General features: G+C 31.8%; 4 protein-coding genes across 5 annotated transcripts; 1 reads left to right on the forward strand and 3 right to left on the reverse strand.

Annotated features, from left to right (window-relative positions):
- Positions 1 to 3,466: 3,466 nt before the first annotated feature.
- Positions 3,467 to 4,780, forward strand: LOC146532050 (allergen Tha p 1-like). The gene is made up of 2 exons (XM_085197011.1): positions 3,467 to 3,690; positions 4,526 to 4,780. The coding sequence occupies exons 1-2, from the start codon at positions 3,510 to 3,512 to the stop codon at positions 4,711 to 4,713; spliced, it is 369 nt and encodes a 122-aa protein (XP_085053137.1). The 5' UTR covers positions 3,467 to 3,509; the 3' UTR covers positions 4,714 to 4,780.
- A 261-nt stretch (positions 4,781 to 5,041) lies between these two features.
- LOC146532051 (allergen Tha p 1-like) lies at positions 5,042 to 7,252 on the reverse strand. The gene is made up of 3 exons (XM_085197009.1): positions 7,016 to 7,252; positions 6,162 to 6,349; positions 5,042 to 5,341 (listed from the first exon to the last, which is right to left on the reverse strand). The coding sequence occupies exons 1-3, from the start codon at positions 7,021 to 7,023 to the stop codon at positions 5,151 to 5,153; spliced, it is 387 nt and encodes a 128-aa protein (XP_085053135.1). The 5' UTR covers positions 7,024 to 7,252; the 3' UTR covers positions 5,042 to 5,150.
- A 767-nt stretch (positions 7,253 to 8,019) lies between these two features.
- Positions 8,020 to 10,796, reverse strand: LOC146532052 (allergen Tha p 1-like). 2 transcript variants are annotated; one of them, XM_085197001.1, is made up of 3 exons: positions 10,684 to 10,796; positions 9,768 to 9,970; positions 8,020 to 8,293 (listed from the first exon to the last, which is right to left on the reverse strand). In XM_085197001.1, exons 2-3 carry the CDS (start codon positions 9,952 to 9,954, stop codon positions 8,103 to 8,105), a joined length of 378 nt encoding a protein of 125 aa, XP_085053127.1. In that variant the 5' UTR covers positions 9,955 to 9,970; positions 10,684 to 10,796; the 3' UTR covers positions 8,020 to 8,102. The 2 variants fall into 2 exon arrangements, with proteins under 2 accessions (XP_085053127.1, XP_085053126.1); XM_085197000.1 differs by having other exon boundaries at positions 10,688 to 10,773.
- Positions 10,797 to 14,903: 4,107 nt separating this feature from the next.
- Positions 14,904 to 18,104, reverse strand: LOC146532053 (allergen Tha p 1-like). The gene is made up of 3 exons (XM_085197010.1): positions 18,000 to 18,104; positions 17,361 to 17,551; positions 14,904 to 15,487 (listed from the first exon to the last, which is right to left on the reverse strand). Exons 2-3 carry the CDS (start codon positions 17,548 to 17,550, stop codon positions 15,294 to 15,296), a joined length of 384 nt encoding a protein of 127 aa, XP_085053136.1. The 5' UTR covers position 17,551; positions 18,000 to 18,104; the 3' UTR covers positions 14,904 to 15,293.
- Between the last annotated feature and the right edge of the window lie 3,249 nt (positions 18,105 to 21,353).

A 21,353-nucleotide genomic window follows, 5' to 3' on the forward strand; every position in this document is an offset into this window, starting at 1 on the left:
TCTTTTCCTGGTTCTGTTTACTTAGATTGGAAGTAAGTCTGTCTGTCTGTGTGTTTATAGCCACACAGTACAAACCCATTTGGATTCAGTCGTAAAGCAATCTGAGCGACACTTATATGCTTTTCACGTACCTTCCTGTTGTAGGAAGACACAATTACCTCGACTTAAAAAGGTCATATAAAATAATAACGTGATTTATATGAACTCTTTTATATTTGTATTTAAAAAAAGTTTGAAATTAGATAAAAAGTGGGGAGAATAAAGAATTTTAATATTAGGTTCCCTCTAGCTAACCCATAGCAGGGTAAGGTCTGAAAGGTAATTAAACCTTTAAAAAATACTTATTTAGTTGATTTAAAGCTAATATAATCTTCCTACAAAAAAGGCTATATCATTCAAAAGTTCATTACAAAATCACTCTAGTATGACCTAATTGTATACGGTTGTTTGTTATATTTTTAATAAAAATGAGCTAAATGAAGTAAATGAGGTCTCATTTAATACAATTATATTTAAACTAGCGACCCCCTTGCGGCTTCGCCCGCTTTTACTACTGGATTATTCATATAATGTATGTTTGCAAAGCACTTAAGATAATGTGAAAATTAATTAAACTCTAATGCAACCCGCATTTTTGTAGTTCCAATAAGGATTTTTCAATTGTTTCACTCGGCAAGGATTTTTTAGTAGGTACCGTAATTTTAAATCTGTGCTACTAATCTTTTCAAGTACTTATTAAAATATATTTAAATGACTATTTTTAGATAGTTAAATGACTATTTTGAAACGGAAGAAATTATAAACAAAAGCCTTTCTACTAATAACTACTACAAAAAATATGAAACCAAATATATCGCGCTGAAATAATACATTCAACTCCAATTATCCAATACGTGCAAACGCATCTAAGTCTTCGTTGCTATGCCTCTATAGCGGGCGGGTTTTTTTTTCGAGCTTGTGGTTAATGCTGAAGAGGGTATTCTGTCCTTGATGAAAAGCAAGCACTACGTGGCTGCCTGTGAGGAAAATTAAATAGAATGCATTGGCCGGGTATCGAACCCCGGCCGCCCGCGTGGCAGGCGAGCATTCTACCTCGGAACCACCGATGACTGCTCATGACGCGCTTGTATAAGCAAAACGTCGCGGGGCGCGTTTCGCAGCAAGGATTTTTTGATATTGTAACAACTTCTAAAGTACTTATTAAAATGAAAAAACAGTAAAAGACAGTTTTGATCTACATTAAATGGCCAACGTAACTAATATACTTATTTGTATGCTGAGAGTAAGGGATAAGTAAAACTTGAGTCGGCACAGTTGATGAGTCAACGGCGTGATGTGTCAACAATTAAATGCGTTTTTCTCTAAAACTATTCGCAATTTCGAAATAGTATTAAAATTTTATCTTCGTTTAACGTAGAAAATTAATAAAGTATTTTAAAGGATAAGGATTAATACCATTATGGAAAAATATCCCTCACAATAAAAAATATATTGAAATTACTATTTTTAGACAGAACTATGATCATTACGCGTTATCCTTAAAAGATAAAAATATGCTCTCGCGGACTTTTTTGTAGATCTTATTAAGAGGAACAATACTCCAGTACATTATTTTCATGTAGTACTTACCATTAAAACAGCGCATGCGCGAAAGTGTCTCAATGGGTAGGACTTTAGACACATTTATCGTATTTATGTTAATTTACATAAGAATGTACAATAAATAAACAATATATAAACCTTCCCTGAGAAATACTCGACCTAATGGTGAAAACCGCATAAAAATCCGTTGGGTGGTTTAGAAGAAGAAGAGTTAGAAAGTTCAGACAGACACGAAAAGCGACTTTGTTTTATAAGATATAGGATAGGATAGGATAACATGTTTAGAATTCATAATAACATTTATTACGCATTTTTATTGCAAGAACGTAAATAATAGGTGTTAAAAGAGATATTTAAAAAATATCTTTCAATAATGTACAAATTAAAGAAAGATTAAAAGTGTGGTCATAGAGACGCAGCGACACAGCGCTTAACTGTAAACGCGAGGGCTGTAGGTTCGATGCTCACTTGGGAGAAATAATTATATATTTTCTTTTCATTGCGCTGGTAAGATGACAAGGCACGTCGCTGGGTTCCATCACTCAACATATAATGCCTCTAATTGAAAAATGAAATATAGAATCTTGACTAGATTCTTTTATTTCAGTCTGTCCTGCCATAGAGAAAAAACGAAATGCTACTTCTCTTTCATTAATTATAATATTACTTTTAATAATACAATTTCTTAAAGAGGACTTATTACACCTTACGATGTTAACAAGGCCAATCGTTGCGAAGGGACACAAACGTGACTATAAGCATGACAGGTCGTAGGTTCGATTCCAACTCGAGGAAATGTTATATTTAATAGTTACATTTCTTCGCCCTGGTGTCGACGTAAAGCGCGGCGGCGAATTCAACGGAAAATAGGTTCCCTTTGCCTCCTAAACTTAAACTAAAAAAAAACTTATTTAACTAATCAAATCAGATTTAACAATAAATATTCATCTAACCAACTCAGCCCTTCTAAGCTATGACTCATAGAACAAATGAATGCAGGTACGTCTGTACGTAATGACACTTGATCAACTGGACAATGGGTGTGTTAATTACTGTGCTACTGGTTCTCACTGTTTCAAGGACCTTTAGCTGTAGGTTAACTAATGAAAATATATATATATTTTAAGTTAATCTTTTTATTTTTAATATTAATCTAGTTATTTAAAAACCTACATGTGTTACGAGTGTTCGATCGCTAAATAAATTGCTTAAAATAGCTAGTGTTTTAATTATGGTAGTAGATTAGATTAAAGTGGAGTGTCTTAACACTAGGTTCCCCCTGCCTACAAGTAGGTAGAAGTAGGTAGAAGTACAAGTAGTTAGAAGTACAAAAGATAAATTTAGGAAGAAAATAATAATAAATTATTAGATAAACCGCTATGGAGATAGTTTTTTTCTTATAAAAATTAAGAATTTGTTTACGAAACACTTGTTTACTTCGAATATTCTTTCTAATACAGTTTCACATCTCTATTTATCAGAGAATTTTAGATATTTTTTTTTATTTAACTGAATTATTTTTAGTTAAGCGTCGATTCTTTGTTTTTTTCTCTTACAGTCTACATACACAAAAAAATCTTAAAAGAACCTTTCTGGTGCTCTGCAACATTCAAAACGTCCATTAGTTCCGGAGATTAGCGTATACAAACAAAAAAAAATTTTAATAATATCAATAATAATTCTGATAATATCAAATATATTGATTTTATTTCTTTTTTGCTTCAAAGGATACAATTAGCAATTAAAGGTGTATAGAATATATAGAATACAATAGAATAATACGATTGTTGTGCAATTAGAACAGAAATTATTAATTCAATGAGTATTTAATAGGATAAAGATTTAAGTCGCCTTCATATTCATAGCCAAGACACTCCTGGCAAGACTTGGCCATATCAGGATTTAAAATGAAGTGTGTATTGCTCTTAGGTTTTCTCGTCTTCAGTATAGCTTTGGCTGAAAAGTATTCAGATAAATATGATGATTTCGATATAGACGAAGTCATTCATAATAAGAGATTGATGGTTTCTTATCTAAAGTGCTTCTTGGACCAGGGACGGTGTACGCCTGAAGGAAAGGAAGTTAAAGGTAAGTTTTCGAGTTGTTTATTTTAGATATATTTATGTAATGGAATATCAGCAGTTGGGTTTGTCTGTCTTAATGTGGAAATTGCTTAAATATAATATAGGAAAAATAATTTCTAGAGATACAATGGGGAAAATCCCCCTAAGAGGTTATTATTAGTTGGTTAACTATAAACTTAGTCTTTTTAGGAACGAATTAAACTACTGTTTAATGATATTATTACAATACAAGCCCATATACAAATAAAATTTTATTCTGTATTCTATTTATATTATAGAATAGATATAATAAATTGAAAGCGGGAATTACAAAATTAGAATTATTTATTGATTTATTGGTTATTGAAAACAATATAGCACAAAAAAAAATTAAATAATTCACAAATAAAAAAATATTATTATATATCTTTCTAAATGTGGATACATAATTATATTATTAGGCACGTATTACCATCTAGATTCTAGATAAAAGGTTTGCCTCACTCTTTAGAGACTATAAATAGTAATAGCAGAACTTAAAGAGGAAATGATCATAATCCATACCCTCAAAGGCAATAAAACCCACTATCGTAGCATTTATAGTCACACACTGTACCACTGAGCGACGACGGCTTCTCCGTAACCAGACTATAGATTTTTTTTTATATTTTTCTTTTAGCTTCACGCTATTTCCCGCACGTAGCAGGATAGGCAGAGAGAGCCTAGCATTAAGACACTCCGCTCTCCACTTTCCGCCGTAACAGAAAAGAAATGAAAATATTAAATATTTAATTTTTTCAAATGGGGATCGAACCCGCGACCAAATTCAACAAGACATAACAATTTTAATTTTATTGCAGCATACATAAAAGATGCAATGGAAACCGGGTGCGAAAAGTGTACAGCGGCTCAAAGGAAGAAGGCTCGAGTTGTCGTCTCTCACGTTCGCACCAATGAAAAGGAATACTGGGAAGAGATGAAGAAGAAATATGACCCGAACAGCGAATTTAAGGAAGTATATGAAGCTTTTCTGGCCCGTGATGACTAATTTACTTCTATTTATTATGTAAAACCACAATTTGTGAACGAAATAAAATTTATTGGATGGTTTCATATTTCTTAGTTAAAGTTGTTTAATGTAAAATTAATATATCTCGATATGATTAATTTCTACTAAGCTTTGTTAAAGAATCGCGGCGTTAAGTTCCGCTGTTCATAACGCAATGCTTTCAGATTTGGCGGAAAGTGGGGAACGGAAGTGACTTTTTGGCAACAAAGTGTCTTAACACTAGGTTCCCAGGTTCCCTCTGCCTACGTTGCTATGTTCATTACATTTATTCGGTTCAAATAAAGTAAATTTGAATAAAAAAGGGTAATAAAATAAAATAAATTTATTTATCTATTTTTATATACAATGAAGTACATACTATAAAATATAAACTTAATTTAATTTTTAACATTAAATATAATTAAAATTAATAACAATTAAGATTTGACAGTTTTCAGTTCATTTTCATATTTCTTGACGTATTGCTTCTTAGGATCATACTTCGCAGTCAGCTCGTTCCAATAGTCACCTTCGTTGTTTATTAAATGTGCGATAACTTGACGAGTACCCTTACGTTGTGCTTCTGTGCATTTTGCACAATAGGTTTCCAGAGCTTCTTGGATGTGAGCTGAAATAAAAAAAATTGGTGAAGGTAATTTACAAAAAGTAATAATTCCACTTTCGCGCTGTGTGTGTGTGAGCCTAGTGTTAGGACACTCCGCCGAATTCTGGTAGTATTGCCTAATACGAATACATATTTTGACGTTATAACAGGAAGATATAAAATAAAATGTTTCTATATAAAAATTTAATATTACATCGTTGAAAGTAAAACAATTAAAATATGTTTTCTATGGTACATTAGGCTTTGACTTCTTTTTAATATGCTGGGAAAACAGTACGCTCTTATTGACAATTATAAAAAAGTTTGCCGAAATCTGGAGGCATTGCGTGTAGAGTGGCGGAACTTAACGCCGAGCATTGCCGCGACACCAGAGCGAATAAATGAAAATATGAAATATTTAATTTCCTGTGGGGATCGAACCCACTACCAGTCGCTTTTACAATACAATCACACTGTACTGGCCTTTGTATAATCTATATATATAAAATCGAAAGGTCACTCACTCATCGCGAAATCTCAGAAACTACATATGCTAGGAATCTCAAATTTTGCATAGGAGTTATTTATAGGACGTAGGTGCTCGCTAAGACGGGAATTTGCAATATTCGACTTCTAAGGGGTTGTTTTTGGGGTTGAAAGTTTGTATGAAACTTCGTTACTACAAATGCTTGGAGTCTCAAATTTTGTATGGACGTCATTTATGGGACGTAGGTACTCATGGAGACAGAAATTAATAATAACGTAGTTCACGCAGGCGAAGCCGCGGGCGGGCCGCTAGTTATGTATAAGTCTCAACATTTAAAATGTTATTGAATGAACTTACATTTTAGTTCCTTTCCTTCCGGGGAACACTTGCCCTGGTCAAGTAAGCACTTCAGATAAGGAAGTAGTAATCGACGGTTGTTTATAATTTCCTTTATTTCAATGCCATCGTATTTGTCAGTGTAGTGCTCCGCGGGTTTAGCATTTACAGTGATAGCACATACTAATAGCGCAAAAATAATCTTCAAGCTATAATAAAAATTGAAAATTAATATATAGATTTTTTTATTGTTTAAAATTGTATATAGCTTAATAAATTTCGTAGCTCTAAATGTATGGTGAAATATGTTATTATAGAAAACGTAATAATAGATTTAGGTTAACTTCTTAGGTTTAACTTATTAGTTAACTTCTATGTCGACTATTAAATAATGAGAAATTATTTTAAAAATTTGTTTTTTGTTGTTTTCTCATTAACAAAAACTGGATAGATAATTGAAATCTATCAATTACATATATATTTATAGAGAAAAAATAAAGCTTCAATTTTATGTATCTTTTTTACTGTATTTTTCATTAATTTCACCGCATTATCAAAATCTATAGAATACTTCCCAAGGACTAACAGTAACGAAATTTGGTACGAAGTGAGAACTGACAAGGTATTTCTTGAAAAATAAAACTTATATTTGTAGTTCATTTAAAACAAAATGAGAGCAAACCCGCAAACTTAAGTTTGTTAGGTTTAACAATTTTTAAATTGATATGGATCCCTTGGCTTATATGCATAAATGGCAATATGGTGGCAGTAACTTTATATATATGAACTTTTTTTTTCACGCACACAAACACTATTAAACACTTTATTTATTATACTTAAAACTTTTTAAAATATTCTCGTAGAAATTAACTCACCTTTGCATATTGATGTTTTAATTATTATATTATTATTTATTAATTGAACTGCCTACTTTCACTAATATATGCACAATGATTTATACTTAATTAAATCAGTTCTTTTTATATACTTAACTATGGTTCCTTATTCCTTCATTGTAAAAAAACAAGTTTTAAATTTCCTTGTACGTAATACAATACAAATAAAAGTGCAATGAGGCTGACATATGTTCGTATTTATACTTCATTGCCTTCTTTGATTTCCTTCACTTTTAAGCATACTCTTAAAAAGTCTTTTTTTATCAGCTTCACGTTGAATCCCGCGTTCAGCAGAGTAGGCAGAGGTAATTAGTGTTAGGACACTCCGTTCTCCACTTTCCACCGAATTTTTTGTGACATTGCTTATTGATTGGCGGAATTCAACGCCGCGCTTTTTGTCTTGTTGCCAGAGCGAAGAAAAGAAAATATTAATAAATAATCATTCATTCCCTCGAGTGGGGATCGAACCTACAACCGTCGCGTTACAGTCACACCCATGTGCCTGCGCCAAGACGTCCTAAGAAGGTTTTTTATTATATTAATTATGTAAGAACCTTGAAATCTTAAATTGGCCAGGCAGACATAATCGATATACGACAAGTCCAGTTTATATTCTTCTATACATGGTATGGTATAAACAAGCGTCGCTTCTTACTACATACAAATTTTATTAATTTTTTTAAACTATTAAATACGATTATTAAAGTGACAAATTATAATAACTAAATAAATAATATTGAACATATTTATATTCCACAAAATTAAATATTAGATAAGCAATAAATTAATTTTTAACAAAAAGAAAAACCGACTTCTAACAACGAACTAAAAAGTGAAAATAGAATATAATTTTGAAGTCGGTTAAAAGTTATGAGGTAACAAACATAAAAAAAAAAAAAAAAAAAAAAAAAAAAAAAAAAAAAACAGTCGAATTGATAACCTCCTTTTCTTACAGAAGTCGGTTAAAAAAAAAAAACAAAATATAAACCAATTTAAACTAAAATTTTATTATTCCAAAACAAATAGGCACCTTTATATTTAAAATCACATTTCATTTTAACACAAATTAGGCGGAAACGGTTTTCAACTCCTTCTCGTACTTCTTAGCGTATTTCTGGTCAGGGTCGTATTTGGCGGTGAGCTTGGACCAGTACTCCTGCTCGTTGTTGATGAGGTGGCCGATTACCTTCCTGCTGCCGGCTTTTTGGTTTTCAGTACATTTTGCGCATTCGTTTTCGAGAGCTTCCCTGACGTGGGCTGAAATTCATAAAAAAATTGATAAGTATATGTTGTTAATGACTCTCCATTAGTTAGGTGATATTTTGATTATATCTTTGGGTAGCGGTAATTTACTATTAGTTTTCTAAAATAATTTGTTATTTATATATGTGTGATATTTTGTGATTTAAAAAAAGTCTTTAAATATGGAAAAACCATGGAAAAATTGCTCTGTATACATTCAATAGAAAGGATTAACAACGTAAAACCCAATTGAGTGGTTTCCCCTTTTTCGTAATTACGTTAACTTCACAAGTAGATTCGTGGCGAAGACAATTACAGTAGTTGACGGTAATTTAGAAAAAAAAAATGATATTATACTTTGAAAACTGCTAATATTATATACGAGTAAATATAAAAGAATAATTGCTTTTCCACGTGGAACTGCATTACACATGTGAGAACTCTTTTCGTGGATTCTAATTTCTTTATGTCATACAAAAGCTTTTTTAGTAAGAAAGAAAGTCTTAATTTTTTTAGGAAGGATTACATTATTATTAATCCATCCATCCATCAGCCTTTTAAAGTCCACAGCTGGACATAGGCCTCCCCTAATGCTCGCAATTTCGCAATATTTTTTTCAAGAGCAAAATATTTTATTATATATAATAGTAGGTAAGGTGTTATATGGTATTGGCATTGGCATATGCAGTATTATAACATTATCCTATTACATCTAACTTAAAGAGGTGAAGGTTTCCAATATTAATTATATGATATCTAAGCTAAGACTAACCGACTGTTCAAGATTATTAATAAAATTATAAGTATATTTTACATTACTTGTTATTTATTGCAACTCTTTTTGAGGCCAGTCGAGGCACATCGGCAGAAACGTGCGACTGTAAGCGCGACAGGTTGTAGGTTCGATTCCCACACGAGAAAATTTAATATTTAATATTTTTATTTTTCGTCCTGGTAACGAGCGTGTGAGTGATGAGTTCACTCATCACGCAATACCTCCAGAATTCGGCGGAAAGTGAGGAATGGAAGTGTCTTAACGGGAACGGAGTCTCTTAACGTTAAAATTCCCTTAACCCCTTATTAAAAATACCCTCTGCGTACCCTGACATATCAACATGTATATGCTGGATATAACGTAAAGCTATTGCTGTAAATGAAGGAATTACATCAATTGAATATTAAAAAAAGATAATTCTATGCATATTGAACATTACTAAGCGTAGAATCGATATAAAGTTTATTAATCATAAATTTACAATAGTTTTTATTATTATATCTAGTAATCACAGAAAATTGATAGCATTACCTTTATTCAAAATGTACGACGTATTAATGAATCCCTCTCAAGTCTGTCCTTTTCTGTCCTAGAGACGTAATTTATCGAAAACAGCATCTCAAGATCAATCTCAGACTTGAAAGCGGTTTATATATACGGTAATATAACTTGACAAAACGTATGTTGATAGATTATAAATACAAAAATACTTACATTTGAGTTCCTTTCCTTCAGGAGAGCATTTGCCCTCATCCAGCATGCACTTCACGTAAGGGGTCAACAGACGTTTGTTGCTTAGGATCTCGTCCAAGTCGATATTGTCATACTTGTCAGTGTATGTGGAGCTGGGGAGGGCGCAGGCCAACGCGACGAGGGCAAAGAGGCACAATACGGTCTTCATGTTTTTTTGTAGATAACTAGAAATTATTAGTATTTCTCAAGTTAGAAACATGGTAGTTAAATAAATAATATTTAATTGTTTTTTATAGAAAAAAATCAATACAAGTTTTTTTTATTTGAATTTAAAAAATAGGTGATGAGCTTTTTAAATTTCCACGCTCCATCCATACTGTTTTGGTGTAGATTTAAATTTAGAGATTTAAAAGGAAAATTACATGTAAATAGAAACTTTCCTCTGATATTATTATTGGATATTGGTTAAGAAATATAAGTTATTTTTTACTTAATATTAATTGATTTTAAATTTTAATATTAATTAATTTGTTAATATTTATAATTTTATTTTAATGTTATTATATTATTAATTAAAATTTTATTTTTTTTATTTTATAATCCTTGTTTATAATTTGTTAATAATCAATAAATATTAATTCTTTTAATTTTAATCTTATAATTATATGATGTCAGCACTCTATTGATGATATGGGTTTATGTTTTATTATAGAAAATTTAGATTTTTATTCTTTTTTTAAATGAGTGTAATGTCTCAGAATTAGTAAATATAACAATAATAATATATCATTAAATTCCCTCCGAAAAAATTAAAATATACAGTGAATACGCAAAAAAAAATTTAAAAGTTCCGCTCTCAGAATTTCCGTTTAATTTAAAATCGCCATTAAAATATAAAAAAAACAATAAGCTTGTTATGTTGCACAGTAATAATTACCTGCCTAGATGTGGAAGCACAGATTCCTAGTTTAGTACTGATAGTCATCTTAGGCTATAAGCCTTTTATACTAGATCGTAAGGGACAAGTAAAAAATGCATATCTTAGTAAACATTATATATTTTTCCCTATGACGTTCCATGTGACATAGCAAATACGTAACGAAATGCCAAGGATTTGACCTCTTGTACTAAGTATGCCTCGAGATGCATTATTTTAACACAGTTATATAGAAAAAATTTAAACACGAGTAAGTAAGGCGAGGGCTACAATGTAAATTATATGTTTTATCTAAAAACTAGCCTGTAAAGCCTTCTACATAGAAGTCAATTTTAAATGTATAAAATTGTTTTAGTAAATTAGCAACCTGATAAGGGTAATTTCTAAAACAAAACAAAATTATTGTTTTATTTAATCCAGGCTTTTAACCATAAATGTATGGTATGTGTTAGATTATTCTTTTTTTTAAATATATATAATACACATAAGCTGTCATCATAAAATTACTTATCTTTTTGGGGTTCCGTACCTTTTAAGGAAAAAAGGAAACCTTATACTTAGTTGTCCGTCCGACTATTGGAACGCTTTGAGATATCAAGTTGAAATTCTAACCATATGCTCAGATCTACGGAACCATGATTCCTGTTTATATCACTAATAAGGCGTATTTCGACACTATAAAGGAAATCAATCAATCAATTGACCTAAAATTGTAAAATTTGGCACCTAGCATCTACAGGTAGTACTTGCTCAGGAAAAAACTAAACATTTGTGGTTAAATCTTAAAAAATAATAGTCTTGAAAAGGCAAAATTTGGTATTAAAGCTGCTAGAGGTATCAGATGAAAGGGCTCTGGCTAAGCTAAGTTTGAATTTAAGGAAAAGCTCCAATTTTTGTACGAAGCCCGATTCACGCTTGCCCATTTTTTAAGCCTTTTTATTATTTTACATATAACCTTTAACTGAATCGAACTTACAACCACTCGTGTTTACAGTGACTTTGTGCCCCTACGCCACTACTGGCCTCCATTATTTTCTTATATATAACAAAATATCTTATATAATTCATGTTAAATAAATAATAACTTATTATAATGCATTTATAACAAGTTTATAAGAGGATTGTTTTTATTCGGTACAATTCCAATCACTGTTCTGAGAATATTATAATATTGTCATGAGGCAATACTTACTTACGTCGTTTTCGCGAAAGATTTTGTTTATACAATATATTAACCAGTGTGGAAATTTACCTATGTAAAATTATATGTTCCATATATGTGGGATAGTTTAGAGGTTTTATTGGTTTTTTTAGAGGTGTATATTATGGTGGTATTATTAAATTATAAAAAGATAAAATGATATATATGTCAGAATTTAAAAAGAGAAAATTAGAATAAAAAACAAGCTGTCGAGGAGAGGAGGAGTATACCGAGACATCCTTTGGGATAAATTAAATAAAGAAAAATATTATTAATTGTGATTGTTGTTCTTCCATCATTCCCACATATATAATACCTATATAGTATATTATACTATTTCTGTTAAAGTTAGTAATTCTTTGTAATAAATATAAACAATAGCTAGAAATATTTTAGTGGAGTGTCAAAGGTATTATGAATAAATAAGCAGAAATATTCATGAATCATTCTCGATATCGTGATATTTTTAGTTTTTTTTTTTTTTTCATTAAATAGGTAAAAGAGCAATTATCTGGGTCGTGGATGTACCAATTTGAAATTTGATCCCTTGGACCACAAACAAGAAAATCAGGTTCTCAATTATTTTCGATTCGATATTCGATTAATTATTTTGGATTCGATTTCGATATTGGGTATTTTTTGTAATATGCAATCATTACAGTTATTTTACTAATAACTATTATAAATCCCTGTCCAAATTAATAATTTAATATTTAAGGCTGTTTCTGAATGAGTGAATTAAATTATTCATTGACAATCAATACATGTGACTGTCACTCAATTCAGTTTATTAAATGAATAATCATGTAGTTCAAGCAGGCGAAGCCGCGGTCGGGCCTCTAGTAAATAAATACAAGGACGAATAGAATCGTCAGATACAGGGTGAGTCATATTGAACTTTCCGGTTTTGGAAGGACGTTGCACGAAGAAGGGAAGGAGTAGAAGGGTGGGGATGGTGTCATTAGACGCGCCATGACATGCAGTTTTAGTGTGAGCAATGGCTTGGTCGGGACAACATCGTGCGTGATCCCATTCCCACTGGACCAACAATCAGAAATTGGGTATCAAATTTTAGAGCAACATCATCAGCATTAAAAACAAGACCACAAGGCCGAATTAGGACGTCAACGTCAGCGGAAAACGTGGATAGAGTGCGGGCTTCAATTCAACAATCCCCTCGGCGTTCTGTTCGGAAACATGCCGCTTCACTAGGATTATCTTTCAGTAGTGTCCGCAGAATACTGCATAGAGACCTTAAATTTCACCCATACAAGATTCAGGTAGTGCAAGAATTAACAGTTAGAGACTTAGACACACGAACAAATTTATGCCGCGACATTCAGCAGATCCCCCGCACTGCTGTTTTGATCTTCAGTGATGAGGCACATTTTCACCTCGCCGGAACTGTCAAGAAACAGAATTTTCGATACTGGGCTGAGAATAACCCACGAAACCTACACGAACGACCACTTCACAGCCCTCGAGTGACAGTGTGGTGCGCTATTGCAGAGTTTGGTGTGTGGGGTCCCTATTTTTTTGAAGAAGATGGTCAAGTCGTCACAGTTACCTCTGCTCGGTATTGCGACATGCTTGAAACTTTTCTGAAACCGAAATTGGAGGAATTAACGCAGAATCATGACAACGATAACATCTGGTTCCAACAAGATGGTGCTACAGCCCATACATCCAGGCGTTCAATGGAAATCCTGCGACAAATGTGTTCCGGTCATCTCATTTCTTTGCGAGGTGACGTTGGGTGGCCGCCGAGATCACCTGATTTAACCCCCTGCGATTTCTTTCTCTGGGGTTACCTGAAGGAAAAGGTGTACACGCATCGTCCCCGAACCATCGATGAACTGAAGGCTGCAATCACGGAAGAAATCAATGCTATTCCGCTGAATATGACTCGACGAGTAATGGACAACTTCCGGGAAAGGCTTCAGCAGTGTGTGGTCAATGGAGGTAGACATTTACAGGATATCATTTTTAAAACCAACTAAATTAAAACTGCATGTTATGTGCTTTCAAACAATAAAATAATTTTTACTGCATGTCGCTTTGTTTTAAAACGAAACGAAATTTAAAAGAGAACACCTTATTGAAATCGGAAAGTTCAATATGACTCACCCTGTAGTTATATTGTAGATTTTTGTTAACCATATTCGTAAATGGTTTTTTTAGCTTCACGCTGTATCTCGCGCACACCAGGTGAGGCAGAGAGAACCTAGTGTTAAGGCACTCCGTTCCGCGTGTTGAGTGGCGGAATTCAATGTGAGGCTTAGCCTCGACACCAGGGCGAAGAATTGAAATTTATTTTATTATTATTTAATTTCTTCGAGTGTGAACGACTAACTACCACTGGCCTCAAAGTATAATTGTTTATTTTTTTAGGTTCATTTCACACTGCTCTATTTGCTATTTGTGGTGAGATTTAAAATAAATGAAGTCCAGGTGTAAATGAACATGAATAATAAAAAAATTACTTCCAGTACCTTTTTTTAAAAAACAAAATTAATCGATTATTATACAAAAATATTCATTAATATAATTTATTTGAAAAACATAATTTGAGACAAGACAGGTTTTTAAGGCGAATACCGAATACCGAAGCTTAGCTTTTTTTGTTCACCTTCCTTCCAAAAGTTCTTCTAAAACAATTTTAAGGTGATTCAACTCATTCAATAGATGAAAGACTTATATAGGTTATATAATATGGCTATATATGAATATACGAATATAGGTATGCCTTTAAAAATCTGTAAATTATTTTTTTAATAGGAATAGGATCACAAATTGCATTTGTAGGTAAAAAAAATTATAGAGATTTTTACTTTTCAATTTTGTAGTCATAACAAAAAGAAAAAAAAGGTTGATGAAAGTGGACGAGGCGAAAGAGGTATGTAGAGACCGTAGAGTTTGGCTCTCCGTTTTCTCTGATTACCCCGCTAGGAATAAAACGTGAAGATAAGTTAAGTTAAGTTAACATAACATAACAAATAGAAATAAAAACTGCGAAATATAAGTTTTAAATATAATTTATTTACGTATAATACTTATTCGTCACACATTTTTTTACGAAACTTCTATCTATCTATGATAATTGTTTTGTTTTTGTTTAAAATATGAAGTCATATAGATGTTATTGCAAAATGACTAACATACTGTTTTATTATTCTGTAACGCTAAATTCTACTAAATTTAATTTTCATAATTCTTCTATGTCATATACATTTCTTACAGGAATACTTAAATTGAAAACAACAAAATTTCTTTACAAAATTACAAACTTAATTTGAAGATTTTGGGGATTTTAACTTAAACTATCTTTAATCTTTTCGTATCTTCGTTTTGTCTTGTTAATTAATTTAATTAAAAAAACATTCTAATAATTTAACTTAGGAAATCCTTTTTACTGAGCTTTCACAGATCTGAGTTCCTTCTCGTATTTGACGACGTATTTACGGTCAGGATCATACTTGACCACCAGCTGGTTCCAGTAGTCCTCCTCGTGGTTGATCAAGTGACCGATAACGGTTCTCGTGCCCTTGCGTTGGACTTCCGTACATTTTGAACATTCGGTCTCTAAAGCGTCTTTAATGTGAGCTGAAATAATTAAAATTAAAATTATTAAAATTATTTATGTGTATAGCACAGTTATAGTACAGTGGCATAAGTGAGTGACTAAAAGTGAGTAAACGCGACGGTTGTGGATTCGATTCCCACTCCGGGATTAATATCATCATCATTTAATTATTATTTCACTCGGAGAAAGGAAATATTTATTTAAATTTATATTTCCTTTTCTTCGCTCTGGTGTCAAGGCAAAGGGCGGTGTTGAGTTCCGCCACTCAACACGCAATGCGTCCAGATTCAGCGGAAAGTGGGGAACGGAACACTAGGTTCCCTTTGTCTACAATGCTATGTGCGGGATACAACGTGAAGCTGATAAATAAAAATGTAAGAATTAATTATTTAAAAACTCAAACTATCAATATTATGAAAACATTTAAAAATCTCACGCTTCTGAAATCTATTCTTAATATAAAAGAAAATTAATTCAACATAAATTAATTATATATATATGCATATTACCTACATATACACACACCTACATTTATAAAACTCGTGAAGGTTAAAGGAATATAAAACATTTAAAAATTTTATTAATCAAAAATAAGCTTTAACGTTTTTATAAACGTGCGACCGAAGTACCAACCAAAAACAAAAACTTAAGTATTTTAAATTAACATATCTTTTTCCATACGTTCGTATGGATACGTTTCGTACTGACGTATAATGTACCTAACATTATACGTCAGTACGAAATATGTTGCTATACGAAATATACAATTTTTCATGTCAATTTAATTGGTATCAGCGTTGCCAGACGTCCCTGGAGGCTGGATTTTAGGGGGGGACGACAAATAAGTACCTATATTTGTAAGTTGTATATAACTGCTGTGAAGACTTGACTGTCTTACGTGGTAAACCAAAGTAATAAATCTTTTAAATTTCGTGGGATTTTTGTATTAAAATCATTTTTTTATATTGATATCTATTTAAAACTCAAATAATCAGTTAAATCCCCATCATTAACTTTTTTGTCCCGCTTTTTAAATAAAATGTTTAAAAATCCCTATTTTCTCCATTTATTACATAGTGTTCCTCCATTTATTGCATAGTGTTGACCCCAGAGGTTCCATACAAATTTTATGGCAATTGGTTCATAACTATTTTATTTAAAAACAAGTAGAAAAAAAAGACAATTTTTTAACACTATCAGTAATTAATCAAATTTCATTAATATTCAAATATTATAAAATATAAAGAAACTAGAAGTGATTGTAGACATTTCCTACATATAATTCTTTATCTTGAATTATTAATTGCAACTCTACCAACATTATATAAAAATATATACATATTTTTTAGCTTCACGCGGTAACCCGCATAGAACAATGTAAGCAGAGGGATTCAAGTGTTAAGACACTCCGTTGATGAAAATATTAAATTAAATATATAATTTCCTCGTATGGGAATCAAATCCACAACCTGTTGGCATTACAGTCACACGCTTCTACTCCTTCTCTACAACTGGCCCCAATTATGTTTAATGAATTTATATATTTAACTAGCTACCCGCCCGCGGCTTCGCCTGCGTGAACTACGTTATTATTAATTTCTGTCTCCATGAATACCTACGCCCCATAAGTGACGTCCATGCAAAATTTGAGACTCCTAGCTTTTGTAGTAACGAAGTTTCATACAAACTTCAACCCCAAATACAACCCCTTAGAAGTCGAATATTGAAAATTCCCGTCTTAGCGAGCACCTACCTCCTATAAGTAACTTCTATGCAAAATTTGAGATTCCTAGCACATGTAGTTTCTGAGATTTCGTGATGAGTGAGTGACCTTTCGATTTTATATATATAGATAGATGAGAATTAGTGTAAAAAAAAACACTAGCAACTTACCTTTAAGTTCACGGCCTTCATTGGTACATTTGCCTTTTTCAAGAATGCACAATATATAAGCAACAAGAAGTCTCCTATTCTCCAAGATTTGTTGTGTATCGATGTTATCGAAGCGGTCAGTGTATTTACTCTCCGGACGACTAGATGCTACAGCTATTAAAGCGAACACGCACAAAATCACGAACTTCATTCTGAAATATAAAAAAAAAACAAATATAGCTTCATGCTGTATCCCGCACACAGCGGGGTAGGCAGAGGGAACCTAGCGTAGTGCTAAGACACTGTGTTCCCCATTTTCCGCTCAATTCTGGGGGCATTGAGCGTTGAATGGCGGCACTCAACGCCGCGCTTTGCCTCGTCACCAGAGGGAAGAAATAAAAATATTCAATAAAATATTTATTTAATTTGTATTCACGTCTCTATTTATTATTTGTTTATCTGTGTATACTGTACGAGTATTATAAGAGCAATATTATAATTTAAAAAAATTAAATAAACAAATGGACCACAAGATTGCTTCATATATAATGATTATATTACAATAACATCACCATAGAAAACCACTTTTATTTTTATTTAAAATAAAACTATAATATTTTATACAAAAATTGTTCGAAATGATTGAAAATAAAAGCCTACCTTTAGTTTTTTGACAAGACTTTCGACCACCCAAGCAAACCACAGAATCTAGAGGCCAAGCTCCGAACTGTGTTTTTATACACTATTATAGAGCAAGATTATATCGACGGGACAAACTTGTTTTGGGCAAGAGTTTTGGTTTCGTCATATGGATATAATTAGTCAACAAACTTGGTGGCTATTTCATCTTGGATATGTTTTTGTCAATATCGAATTGGTTACCTGTTTTAGGATTAGGCATGGACGTCATTGTATTACGTAAAAAATCTATGATGATTAATAGTTATAATCTGAGCAGAAATTAATTTTATCATTACGTTTTTTTAGCTTCACTGTATGCCACATGTAGTAGGTAAGCAGAGGGAACCTGGGAACCTAGTGTTAAGAGTAAGACTCTCTTAAAAGTGTAAAGTAAGAATTACACATAATTTAAAAAATCTATAAGATTTTCTGAGTTGCTGTTTAATCAATGAGAATATATCAAACTTATTAAACATGTCTCGTTTTTTTGTGTGATTCTCAGTATCAAGTTATACCTAGTCTAGAAAAAAAGAACATCGTTGTATTTTATTTAAATCCAATATATAAGATAAAATGTAAAATTTAATTAAGCTATTTCTACTAAATATTTATTACTAACCCCTATTAAATAGCTAGTATTGTTATTTTAATTAAGTGTTTAATAGTTGTAAGTGTATAGTCAAAATGAGATTTAAACAATAATTAAAAATTGTTCTAAATGCTAATAAAAGGTAAAAAAATAATTGTTCTTCCTCACAAAATAACAATATTAAATAGTAGACCTTTTTTGCCGGAACTCTGCTTTGAATTTAGTTGTACCTACTTCTATAAAAAAGAGTAAGAAGGCCTCATAAACAAGGTAATATATGAAACTAGCGACCCTCTTGCGGCTTCGCCCGCTTTTACTACTGGTTTATTCATATAATGTTTGTTTGCAAGCACTTAAGATAATGTGAAAATTAATTAAACCCTAATGAAACCCGCATTTTCGTAGTTTCAATAAGGATTTTCCAATTGTTTTACACAGCAAGAATTTTTTTAGTAGGTACCGTAATTTTAAATCTGTGCTACTAATCTTTTCAAGTACTTATTAAAATATATTTTAATGACTATTTTTAGATAGTTAAATGACCATTTTTAAACGGAAGAAATTATAAATAAAAACCTACCTACTAATAACTAACTAACTAACTACAAAAAATATGAAACCAAATATATCGCGCTGAAATAATACATTCAACTCCAATTATCCAATGCAAGTGCAAACGCATCTAAATCTTCGTTGCTATAGCGGCAGGCAAGTTTTTTTTTCGAGCTTGTGGTTAATGCTGAAGAGGGTATTCTGTCCCTGGTGAAAAGGAAGCACTACGTGGTTGCCTGTGAGGAAAATTAAATAAAATGCATGGGCCGGGAATCGAACCTGGGCCGCCCGCGTGGCAGGCGAGCATTCTACCACTGAACCACCGATGCGTGTAAGGCAAGCGGGCACGGCGGACGCATGGCGAGTAGCGAGCCGTTTCGCAGCAAGGATTTTTTTGATATTGTAACAACTTCTAAAGTACTTATTAAAATGAAAAACAGTAAAAGACAGTTTTGGTCTACATTAAATGGCCAACGTAACTAATGTACTTATTTATATGCTGAGAGTAAGGGATAAGTGAAACTTGAGTAACATACAGCTGATGTGTCAACGGCGGGATGTGTCAACAATTAAATGCGTTTTTTTGTAAAACTATTCGCAATTTCGAAATATTGTAAAAAGCAAATTTTATCTTCGTTTAACGTAGAAAATTAATAAAGTATTTTAAAGGATAAGGATTAATACCATTATGGAAAAATATCCCTCACAATATAAAATATATTGAAATTACTATTTTCAGACAGAAATATGATCACTACACGTTATTCTTAAAAGATACGAATATGCCATCGCGGACTTTTTTGTAGATCTTATTAAGAGGAACAATACTCCAGTACATTTATTTTATGTAGTACTTAACATTAGAGCAGCGCATGCGCGAAAGTGTCTCAACGGGTAGGACTTTATATACATTTATCGTATTTATGTTAATTTACGTAAGAATGTACAAATAATAAACTATATATAAACCTTCTACGAAAAACACTTGACTTAATGGTGAAGACCGCATCGAAATCCGTTGGGTGGTTTAGAAGAAGAAGAGTTAAAAACAACAGACAGACACGAAAAGCGACTTTGTTTTATAAGATATAGGATTAAGCTACTAATCTCTTAGGGTTCCATTCCCAAAGAGTAAAACGCTAAGACTTTACTCATATTACTAAGTTACCTGTCCGTCTTTCTGTCTGTCTATCAGTCTGCCAAAGTATCTCATTAACTGTGATAGTTAATTGTAAATTTTTTTACAGATAATGTGTTTCGGTTGCCGCTATGTTAACAAATACTAAAAAACGGAATAAAATAATTATTTAAGGGAGTTCCCGTACGACAAACGTGATTTTTTACCATTTTTATAGATAATGGTACGGAACCCTTGGGACGCAAATCCGACTCGTACTTGACCAGTTTTTTAATTTTACCTTATTATAATAATAACGTCATTATACTTGTTCTGCATTATATAGATAGGTACTACACACAAAAATAAGTAAATAAAGTATGGACAAGGAACAGGCATTCTTCTTTCTTGAAAATTCTGTACTACAAAAAAATAATTATAATAAACTTTATAATTTGATAAGCATTATGAACTATATAGCTTAATGTCAGATAAATAAATAAAAGTCATTCTTTTCATATTTTATTTTTTACTAAGCAATTAGCAGGTTACCTTTAAAACCGTGTATAAGTAATGCTTTTATTTCCATTAGCAGGTAAAACTCTTATGGCATCCCTAATATCCAATGCTGCATTTATCATTTATTTTCTCTCTTTATTCTCTCTCTTAATTAGAAGTAACTATATTTTAAAAATAGTTTTAATTACTCTGGGATTTGAAGCTACTATCTATGCATATTTAAACATAACAAGACTTTACAGTGTCAATACAGTTTTAGTTTACCTTATATAAAGTTATACAGTAAAACTGGCTTAGTGTTTCTTATATTTTTTATTCACAATAAAAACGTGATATGAATAAGTAAATTTTATATCTTGTCAAGTACTTCTAAGGTAAGAATAAAATGTAGTAACTTAATAAACAGTAGGAAGCTTGTACTGTATATAAAAATATAATGCTTTAGATATACAGGGAATTCGTATATGAAATCTATAATGCTATTAAAAAACGTATAACAATTAGTTTATGTTTTTATGTCAAATTTTATCCTTCATCCTGCCCTAGCAGGCAAAGA

The sequence above is a fragment of the Heliconius melpomene genome, chromosome 14 (assembly GCF_056956725.1).
Source record: "Heliconius melpomene rosina isolate 202511_hmr_F chromosome 14, ASM5695672v1, whole genome shotgun sequence".
Taxonomy (NCBI): domain Eukaryota; kingdom Metazoa; phylum Arthropoda; class Insecta; order Lepidoptera; family Nymphalidae; genus Heliconius; species Heliconius melpomene.